Source organism: Piliocolobus tephrosceles, chromosome 17, assembly GCF_002776525.5.
Source record: "Piliocolobus tephrosceles isolate RC106 chromosome 17, ASM277652v3, whole genome shotgun sequence".
NCBI classification, from domain to species: Eukaryota; Metazoa; Chordata; class Mammalia; order Primates; family Cercopithecidae; genus Piliocolobus; species Piliocolobus tephrosceles.
Window position 1 is genome coordinate 4,249,904 of NC_045450.1, and position 10,768 is coordinate 4,260,671.

General features: G+C 55.8%; 1 protein-coding gene across 1 annotated transcript in view; it reads right to left on the reverse strand.

The window, feature by feature from the left end:
* Positions 1-1,541: 1,541 nt before the first annotated feature.
* TFAP4 (transcription factor AP-4) overlaps positions 1,542-10,768 on the reverse strand; it is a 22,825-nt gene continuing 13,598 nt past the window's right edge. Inside the window, exons 2-7 of the mRNA XM_023225843.3 lie at positions 8,199-8,364; positions 7,987-8,085; positions 7,442-7,612; positions 5,621-5,761; positions 5,252-5,407; positions 1,542-2,615 (exon numbers count right to left, since the gene is read on the reverse strand). Coding sequence (XP_023081611.1) covers positions 2,421-2,615; positions 5,252-5,407; positions 5,621-5,761; positions 7,442-7,612; positions 7,987-8,085; positions 8,199-8,364 — 928 coding nt within the window. The 3' untranslated portion in view covers positions 1,542-2,420. The remainder of the gene's footprint in view (positions 2,616-5,251; positions 5,408-5,620; positions 5,762-7,441; positions 7,613-7,986; positions 8,086-8,198; positions 8,365-10,768) is intronic.

Genomic DNA, 10,768 nt, shown 5'->3' on the forward strand with positions numbered 1-10,768 from the left:
CTGCCTTCTGCTCTGGCCTCAGTCCCCAAGTGCCCAGCACTGTGAGCATGAGGCATAGCAGGGGACCACAGTGTAAATCAGTCTCTGGCCGTGGAAGAGTGAAGGATTTAAAGGACCATGGCCCACCCCGGGCAACATGGCAAAACCCTGCCTCTACAATAAGATACAAAAAAGTTAGCCGGGCCCAGGCCAGGCATGCTGGCTTACACCTGTAATCCCAGGACTTTGGGAGGCCAAGGTGGGCAGATCACCTGAGGTCAGGAGTTGAAGACCAGCCTGGCCAACATGGAGAAACCTCGTCTCCACTAAAAATACAAAAATTAGCTGGGCATGAATGGTGGGTGCCTGTAGTCCCAGCTACTCGGGAGGTTGAGGCAGGATAATCGTTTGAACCTGTGAGGCAGAGGTTCCAGTGAGCCAAGATTATGCCATTGCATTCCAACCTGGGCAACACAGCAAGATCCATCTAAAAAAAAAAAAATTAGCTGGGCTTGGTGGTACAGGCCTGTAGTCCCAGCTACTAGGGAGGCTTAGGTAGGAGGATCACCTGAGACCAGGAGGTCAAGGTTACAGTGAACTGTGATCAAAACACTGTACTGCAGCTTGGGCGACAGAGCAAGACCCCATCTCACACACACACACACACAAAATAAAAAGTTAAAAATAGCCAGGCATGGTGGCTCATCCCTATAATCTCAAAACTTTGGGAGGCCAAGGTAGGCCAATCACTTGAGGTCAGGAGTTCAAGACCAGCCTGGCCAATATGGTGAAACCCTGTCTCTATTAAAACTACAAAAATTAGCCAGGCATGGTGGTGCACGCCTGTAGTCCCAGCTACTAGAGAGGCTGAGGCAAGAGAATTGCTTAAACCCAGGAGCTGGAGGTTGCAGTGAGCCGAGATCACGCCACTGCACTCCAGCCTGGGCTACAGACACTCTATCTCAAAATAAAGGACGATGCCAATCCCCAGTAGGATGCAATGCCCTTGTGCCGTTATTATCGTCAATTTTCAGAAGAGGAAATTGAGGCTCAGAAGAAGTGGTTTGTCAGAGAGGGAACTGACCTCTGGCAGACCAATTCCAGGATCTTAGCATTTAAACACCACACCACAGGGAGCGGGGTGGTGGGGCTCCCCTTCTAGGGGAGGAGAGGATGAGGTTCAGGGAAGTTACAGAAGCCCAGGAAGCGGCAAAACCTAGGGATTAACCCAAGCCTAGGGACCAAGCAGGGCCCCTGAACACTATCCTTTCCCAGGCTTTTGGAATCGAAGGCTTGGTTGTTCCTTCTCTCTGTGCCTCCCACCAAAGAGCCATTCCCCAACCTCAACACCATCTTCCACCTTTACAGAATCCCCAGGGTAATCCCAGGGAAACTGAGGACCCCAATTTCTCATCGCAACACCACACACAAGCTGAGGTGCTTGTGCTCATACACACCCAGTCCACTTTGGGGGGGTGCCCAATGAGCCCCACTACTCTAGACGTGGTAGCCCTGCCCTGGTCTTCAGGCCAGCGCACACCCAGGAGACTCAGAATCTAAAAAACAAAGTACAAACTTTATTTTGTTTCTTTACAAAGGCACGGTGGCCTCTTGGTTTTTTTCTCCCCACTTTCTTAACAAAATATAATAGCTTCTCCTTGAACACGAAGACCTCAAAATTATAAAAAAAAAAAAAAAAAAAGAAAAGAGAAACAAAACAAAACAAAAACAAAAAGCAAAACCAAAAAAAAAAAAAACAAAACAAAACAAAACCAACAACAAACAAAATAAAAAGAGAGAGACAGACATTTTTGGGGTGGAAGATGAGACCCAGAGGCAGAGGTGGGGGCTGGGGGCTGGGGGAGTGGCGAATTCTAGTGCCGAGATGGGGAAGGGGGAGGGGGGCACAGCAGCAGCAAACCCCAACCGAGAAGCAACGGAGACCCCCGGGCCCCCAGGACACCCCAGCCCAGTCTGACCCCAACCCATCTAAGTGCTTAAAGGAGAAAGAAGAAAACCCAAAAAGAGGAGGGAAAGGGATCGAAGGCTGACAGTCCCAGGCTGCCTCTGGGCAGGGAAGAAACGACCTGGGGTTTTGTTGGATTTTCCCTGTTCTTAAAAAACATATTTAAAGGAAAAAAAAAGCTTTTTGGCAGAGAGAGGCCAGGCATCTCCGTGTCAGCTTCCCCCAGCCCCCGGGGCCGAGGCCCAGCCCTGGGGTCCCGATGCTCCCACACGCTCTGCGACACCCCAGCCCTGGAATCTCGGGTTGAGTGGCTTCGTTCAAAGGTCGATTTACAGTATTGAAAAAGAGGTCATAAAAGAGACCCAAATGACATCGTAATTTTGTAAAAATTTCTCACTCATTTGCCCACGTCTCTCCCTGTGGCTGCCCCGGCTCCCTCCAGCCCCCAGAAGGGAGAGGAGGGCAGGGGGGGTAGTCAGGGAAGCTCCCCGTCCCCCGAAGGTTCCTCCCGGCTCTGGTCCATGGCGTCACTGTCTGAGGCCTCGGAGTCAGAGGCGGTGTCAGAGGTGGGGGCCTCCGGGCAGCTGCGCACGGGCTTCACGATGACAGCTCGCCGCTGCTCCTCCTCCAACTCCTGCTTTTCCTGGGTGCCCTCGATGTGCTGGATTGCCTGGACAGGGACGAACCACTGAGAAGGCTCGGCCGGGGATATACAGCCAGCCAGGAGATGGTGGGGGCCCTCAGCCAGCCACTGTCACCCCCAAAACACATATCCCAGAAATAAGCCTTGCAAAGCAGCAGGGGAGGCCCACTACAGTCCAGGAAAAACAAACTCCTTTTACTTTTCTTTCGGAGACAAGGTCTCACTATGTCACCCAGGCTAGAGTGCAGTGGCACGATCATAGCTCACCGCAGCCTCAGACTCCCAGGCTCAAGCAATCCTCCTACCACTCCCTCCGTAGTAGCTGGAACCACGGGGGCGCATCACCACCCCCAGCTAACTTTTCTATTTTTGGTAGAGAGGAGGGGGTTCTTGCTATGTTGCCCAAGTTGATCTTGAACTCCTGACCTCAGGCAATCTTCCTGCCTCAGTCTCCCAAAGTGCCGGGATTACAGGCAAAAGCCACCACAGCTGACCCAGGAACAAACTTTCTGTTTGGACGAACCGAGGCAAGATGGTGCACTTCCGGGTTCTTCATCCCCACCCCCAACTCTTCCCGCGCGCGCGAAAATGCAGCCGGCGCCCAGGGAGGGTGCAGACCAACTGGGCATGCGCCAGGTGACGTCAATCTGAAGAGACCAAGATTTACCTGGTCGCACCTGCGGAACGCCCCTGACACGCCCGTGCCCCGCCTATTGCCCTCCCACTCCTAGAAAAGCCGCTCTCCGCCATTGAGCCATGCGGCCCTCTTACAGCCCCAGTCCTGTCGGGATGTCGGGACTGTGGGAAGTCCGTCCGAGAGCCCCACCGCGGGGGGACTCTGCCGGCCTCCTTTGCCGGAGGCCGACAGACTTCTCCCGCACACCTTAGGTTACTAAAATAAACCAGCAGTTTTGCTGTTACACTTGCCTACCCGCTGGTTCTTTTGCGCCCGCTTGGCTGGTCTTAGAAAAACAAGACACTTTCCAAATCCCTCCGTTACATTGAAAAATCCATTCCAGGAAGACGACAGTCTCAGTGCTGCTTAGAAATTATATGTATCAACCAGGCGCGGGGGCTCATGCCTGTAATCCCAACACTTTGGGAGGCCAAGATGGGCGGATCACCTGAGGTCAGGAGTTCGAGACCAGCCTGACCAACATGGAGAAAGCCCGTCACTACTAAAAATACAAAATTTGCTGGGCATGGTGGCACAGGCCTGTAATCCTAGCTACTCAGGAGGCTGAGGCAGGAGAATCACGTGAACCTGGGAGGCGGAGATTGCGGTGAGCTGAGATCCCACCATTGCACTTCAGCCTAGGCAACAAGAGCGAAACTCCATCTCAAAAAAAAAAAAGAAAGAAATTATGTATGTCTTTCATATGTTTTGTTTGTTTTTTGAGAAAGAGTCTCGCTGGTCACTCAGGCTGGAGTGCAGTGGTGCAATCTCAGCTCACTGCAACTTCTGCCTCCCAGGTTGAAGCGATTCTCCTGCCTTGGCCTCCCAAATAGCTGGGATTACAGGCATGCACTACCACATCCAGCTAATTTTTGTATTTTTAATAGAGACGGGTTTCACCATGTTGGCCAGGCTGGTCTCGAACCCCTGACCTCAGGTGATCCACCCACTTCGGCCTCCCAAAGTGCTGGGATTACAGGTGTGAGCCACTGCACCCGGCCATATGTTTATGTATTTTAAAGCTTGCCTATTAACTTATTTTTTTATTTTTATTTTTGTGACGGAGTCTCGCTCTGTCCCTGGGCTGGAGTGCAGTGGCCGGATCTCAGCTCACTGCAAACTCCGCCTCCCGGGTTTATGCCATTCTCCTGCCTCAGCCTCCGGAGTAGCTGGGATTACAGGCGCCCGCCACCTCGCCCGGCTAGCTTTTTTTTTTTGTATTTTTTAGTAGAGATAGGGTTTCACAGTATTAGCCAGGATGGTCTCGATCTCCTGACCTCGTGATCCGCCCATCTCGGCCTCCCAAAGTGCTGGGATTACAGGCTTGAGCCACCGCGCCCGGCTGCCTATTAACTTATTAAAGGCCTTTGTTATTAATTGTATTACACAATTAGGAAGGTTTATGAACAATTAAAATTCGAGGAGATTGATGGATTTTTTTTTCCTGTTTTTGGCTTTTTTGGTTGAGTTATTTATTTATTTACTTATTTACTGATTTCTGACGTTGGGTCCCTCAAGGGGCCCTGTTCAAAGCTGGAATGCAACTATAACTTCAAGCTTGACCCACAGAGCTTCCTCCTCTGTAGGAGGCCCAACTGTCACCAACCCTGCCACCTGCATCTCCATCCAGGTCCTAGGAGATGGAGGTGAGACAATGTTCCGGACCACCCCGAGAGCTGGATGCAGGAACTCTAACCAGGGGGCTCTGGGAGCAAAGGACCCTCTCCGGAAACCCCATATTGAGGAAAGGGACAGTCTTCCTGGCCAACTCCTCCTACTGGCATGGTAGGCCCTGCCCAGGTCTTTGGCCCTCACATTCTCCAGTTGCAGACCCGAGGAGGGGGCGCCCCAAGGTTTCCAGCCCTCCACCCCCTCCCACACAAGCACCATCTTCCTCCTCTTCTGCTCCTTATTTTCTAGTATCCCCTAAAGAGCTTATTGCTGGAGTATGACCCCCACAAGCTGCCCCTTTCCCAAGCTCAGGTACCTGCACGATGGTGTCCAGATTTTGCCGGGATGTAGAAACAGAGTTGATGACTGAGGAGGGGCCCATGGTGACGACGTTGATGTGGTGGGAAGGAGGGGGAGGTGGTGCCGGCACGATCACCGTGGGGTGGTGGGTGGGGGCCGGAGGGGGCAGAAGCTGCAAGACAGAAGCGCTCAGCCTTTCTCTCAAGGCTTCTCTTGGCCCATCCACTTCCCTTTCATGCAGAGCCGGCCAGTGTATATATAACTGCCTCACCCGCTTTATATTAAGAAACAGAGAGGAGGTGGCCTAGCGAGAGGCTTCCGCCATTCAAGATCCCCTGTCCCCTTCCCAATCCCCAGAGCCCACTCCCAGGCGCCTCCTGCTCACCTGGGTCCGCAGGTGCTGCTGTTCCCGCTCCAGCTTCTCCTGGTGCAGCAGCCTCACCTGTTCCTGCTGCTGCTGCAGCTGCACCTGCTGCGCAATCACCTTGAGCTTTTCCGGGTACATGTGGGCCTCCAGCGAGCGCACCTGGAGGCAGGACAGCCTGGGCTCAGGGCCAGGACCGGGAGCACACCCTGCCCTATCAGTCCCACAGCAGCTCATTCACTCCTGCTGAAAACCCTACCGCGGGGCGGGACCCCCTCAGCAGAGGCCAGAAGCCTTTCCAGAGCCCTTCAGTCCCTGGCTCCTCTCACCTCCCACCTCGGCCCCCACTGGACCACGCTCCCTCCTGCCTGAGCCTTTGCCTATGGCTGTTCCCTCTGCCAGGAACACCCTTCTCTGTCCTTTGGTTAACTGTGAGACTCAACTTCCCACTTCCAGGGAAAAGCCTTGGGGCATCCCTTGAAAAACCCCTCCTGATGCCACAGCTCCAGCCTGGCCTACGTTATGGTTAAGTTTTTTGTTTTGGTTTCTTTGAGACATGGTCTCCCTCTGTCACTTAGGCTGCAGTGTAGTGGCACAATCACAGCTCACTGCAGCCTCCACCTCCTGGGCTCAAGTGATCCTCCCAGTTCAGCCTCCCAAGTAGCTGAGACCACAAATGTGCACCACCACACTTAGCCCTTTTTTTGTTGTTGTTGAGACAGGGTCTCACTCTGTCGCCCAGGCTGGAGTGCCATGGTGCAATCACGGCTCACTGCAGCCTCCACCTTCTGGGTTCAAGCAATCCTCCCAGCTCAGCCTCCTGAGCAGCTGGGACTACAGGCACACCCCACCACACCTGGGTAATTTTCTTGTTTTTTTTGTTTGTTGTGTTTTGGAGACGGAGTTTCGTTGTCGCCCAGGCTGGAGTGCAGTGGCCGGATCTCAGCTCACTGCAAGCTCTGCCTCCCGGGTTTATGCCATTCTCCTGCCTCAGCCTCCGGAGTAGCTGGGACTACAGGCGCCCGCCACCTCGCCCGGCTAGTTTTTTGTATTTTTTAGTAGAGACGAGGTTTCACCGTGTTAGCCAGGATAGTCTCGATCTCTCGACCTCATGATCCACCCGTCTCGGCCTCCCAAAGTGCTGGGATTACAGGCTTGAGCCACCACGCCCGGCTCACCTGGGTAATTTTCGTATCTTTTTTGGTAGAGACAGGGTCTCACTATGCTTTCCAGGCTGATCTCAAACTCCTGGGCTCAAGTGATCCTCCCACCTCAGCCCTCCAAAGTGCTGGGATTATAGGTGTGAGCCACCATACCCAGCCCATCATGGTTACTTTTTTTTTTTTTTTTTTTTGAGACGGAGTCTCACTCTGTCGCCCAGGCTGGAGTGCAGTGGCAAGATCTCGGCTCACTGCAAGCTCCGCCTCCTGGGTTCAGGCCATTCTCCTGCTGTAGTCTCCCGAGCAGCTGGGACTACACGCGCCAACCACCACGCCCAGCTAATTTCTGCGTTAGGTTGGTGGAGTAATTTTGGTAGAGACGAGGTTTCACCGTGTTAGCCAGGATGGTCTCGATCTGCTGACTTCAGGTGATCCACCCGCCTCGGCCTCCCAAAGCATGGTTACATTTTTGAGATCTTTTGACTAATCTCCCCCACCCTGACGCAGACGGTGGCCCCCGAGGGCAGGGACGTGTCTGGCTTGCTCCCCATTCCTAGGCCTGGCACCGCAGCAGATGCTCCTGCAAATAGGGCTCAACCCAGGGCCACAGAGCATGAGGGGCGACCCCAGGCTCCACGCCCGCTGCACCGCGCGCCACGCCCAGCAGAGGGCGCTGCCTCACCTGCTCCTCCAGCATCATGCGCACCGAGCGCTCCTTGTCCAGCTGCTGCCGCAGCTCAATCATCTCCCGCCGCAGGTCCTCCGCCTTCTCGTCCTCCCAGATGTCCGGAGAGCCGATGCCTTCGTCCTTGTCCTCTGCCCGCCGTCGCTTGGGGGACGAGCCGCTCAGCTCCTGGGGACCCCAAGGAGTCGGTCAGTGTGCCTGACACCTCGGTACCACCACGGAGATTGGGGCTCCATCGCAGCCCCTTAAAGCTGCCCAACACAGGTGAATCTTCAGGGAGCCCCTTCTGAAAGTCCAACAAACCAGCCAAATGCCAGGAGAATGGGCTGCTTTCCAGAACAGTCACCTGGCTCCTTCCAGAGCCCACTCCACCGCACTTGACCAATGGGGAAACTGAGGCCAGGGTAGGAAAACAAGTGCCTGGAAGTACTTGTCAGTGGGCAAGAAGGGGCCTGCAGCCACACCTGAGTCCCAGGCCCATGGCTGGGTACTAGGCATGCTCATGCCAGGGAGAGGGAGCCAGGAAGGAGGACAGGGCACACCTGGATGAAGCGCTTGAGCTGTGTGTTCTGCTGCAGGAGCCTGGTCTTCTCCTGCTCCAGGGAGAAGATGTACTCGGCTGTCTGCTGGAGAATGGCTGCCTGAGGGCGTGGAAAAGCCGAGAGTCAGGCTGGCAGTGTTTACCAGAGCTCACTTTCCTCTCCCGGCGGGAGCCTGCCGCCTCCTCCAGGAAGCCCTCCCTGCTCTCACCCACCTTGCTGAGCTTCTCTCCATCTGTGTGGGGGATGAGGGTCTTGAGGGACTGGAATCCCGCGTTGATGCTCTGCATGCGCCTCCGCTCGTTGCTGTTGGCGATCTCCCTTCGAATCCGCCGCTCCTGGTCCCGCTGAGTCTCCGGAGTTAGTGGAATGTTGGCAAGGCTGCCAGAGAGGACAGGGACAAGCTCGGCCAAGACGCTCTCTTCATCATTCATCTCCAGAGGGCCCCAGTGGAACCTGTATCCCTCCCCTCCTGCAAAAGATGCCAGGCCACCCCCACGGGGTGATGGAGGGGTGCTCTTTGGGACACCAGGGTGGACTGAATCAGCTGGCTGCGGGTAAGATAGTCCGCTCAGAACCCACCCCGGGCCAGGCACAGTAATCCCAGTTCTTTGGGAGGTCAAGGCCAAGGATCATTGAGCCCAAGAGTTTGAGATCAGCCTAGGCAACGTAATGAGACCCTGTCTCTACAAAAAAATTAAAATAGCAAGGTGTGGTGGTGCACGCCTGTAGTCCCAGCTACTCAGGAGGCTGAAGTGGAGGATTGCTGGAGCCCAGGAGTTGGAGGCTGCAGTGAACTATGATCACACCACTGTGCTTCAGTCTGGGCAACGGAGCAAGACCTTGTCTCAACAGCAATAACAAAACCCATCCCCTCCCTGGCTTTCCTCACGGGGAGCAGTCTCTCCTCCGGAACAGAATTCCCAGTGTGTCTGAACATCAAAACATCCAGGAGCTTAGAAACTGTGCAGACAATGGGTGCTGGCCCCAGCGTCTGACGAGCAGGCCCGGTGGGGCCCAGAAACGTGGGTGGTGTGATTCTGATGCACATGGGATGCAGACGATATTCAGGGACGCTGCTCCTGCTCCTGGAACACTTCTGAGCGACTTGCTGGGCACCTGGGGCACCTCTTCAGCGTCTCAGGCTTTGCCACCCCAGGACTGAGGAAGACAACCCCACTCCCTTCCTACCCTCACGGCCACGCCTTGCAGCACAAGCTCCAGCCCCACTAAGCTAAGACTTCACAGAAGACAAATACCACTCACTCTCCAAAAGACACCAAGCCAGCAACCCCTGGGTACACTGTTCCCCACAGCCCACCCACTCCAAGAGACAGATCCACCCCGTGCCGGAGAAGCGAGGCTCCCACCATGCTGTGGGGAGCGCTACTGACCCTTGCAGGAGCAGCGACCAGTGCGGTGCCAAGGCAGCCAGGGGAAAGAGGGCGAGGCTGCTGGCTGGGGCGTGGCTTCGGACGAGGGCGGGGCGTGTGCACCAGGGGGCGGGGCTGCGGGCCAGGGAGCAGAGGCAGCAGTTGGGGGCCCAAGGCCACGCTCCCGAGGGTTGGGCCTGTGTGTGGCCTGGAGGAGGCATGTCCCCCTCCCTGGACCTCCCCTGCAACTCCCCCCACCTCTGGCCTGATAGCTTCCAGATGCTGGGCTCCCAGCAAAGTCTGCCGGCCCCACCCGAAGCCGCAGCCCGGGCCTCTTCCTGAGGGGCCCTCCCGGCGTGCCCTGTTCCAGGACTGGTCCATGGGGGCTCACGCCCCTGAATCTGGGAGAATAGGAAAAGGGTTCTCGGCAGCTCCTGCTCCATTGACGGGGGCAGTCTGGGGTCAAGGGGCTGCCAAGTCTAACTCCCCTGCTGTGTGCCCTGTCCCCTTCGCCCATCTGCAGGCGGAAAGGAGTTTGCATGGACCCAGGAGGGAGCACATCTGCGACAGCTGGAAACAGCCGTGGCCTTCCTGGTCCCACCCAGCCTGCCCCATCTGTCCAGCCTTGGCTCCCTGTGGGACCCTGGATGCATCCCTGCCCCTTCCCAGGCCTCAGCTTCCTCTGCCAATAGAGAGGTGTCCCACGCCGGGAGTCTGGATACAAATCAGCCTCCTTCCGTCCTCATCAAGCCAAGCCCCCTCCTCCACCAGGACCCAAAGGCCCGGGGCCTGTACCCAGGGTACAATTCGCTTACAGGGTCTTGAAATGTCAGCACTGCAAAAGGGGCCCATGCCCCCCACGTTCCATGAGAGACTTTAGGGTTCAGGGCAGAGAGGGGATGGTTTTAGGGTCAGTTAGTTGGATATCAGTGCCCTCACTTCTCCCAGTTCCCCTGCCCTGAAGTGGAGGTAACGGGGGACTGGAGCAGGCCTGCTGCACAGCTGTGTGTGGCCCAGCCTTGGGGCAGAGTCCAGGCCCCCAGGCCTCAGACCATACCATCTCGGAGAGGCCAGCAGGCCAAGGGGACCAGGACTGCTCTGCAGTGGGTGGCTTAAACGTGGGGATCTTTGGAGGTAAGAGGTGGGAAGGGATATCCACAGCAAGCCACAACACAAGGTAAGTGCAATCCGGAGGCAGGGCCGTCCCCCTCAGGAGAGATGTGGGGAGAGACCCCGCCCACCTAGCCCCTGGGCCCCTCCTGGCGATGCCCAAAGGCCAGAGCTGTCCAGGACCTGGGAGTGAAAAGGGAGCACCAAGTTCAGCCTTGGGCCACCTGAGAGCTGGCCCTCCTGGAGGGTCCACAACAGAGGGGTACATTTTTTTTTTTTAAGTTTTTTTTTTTTTTTTTTTT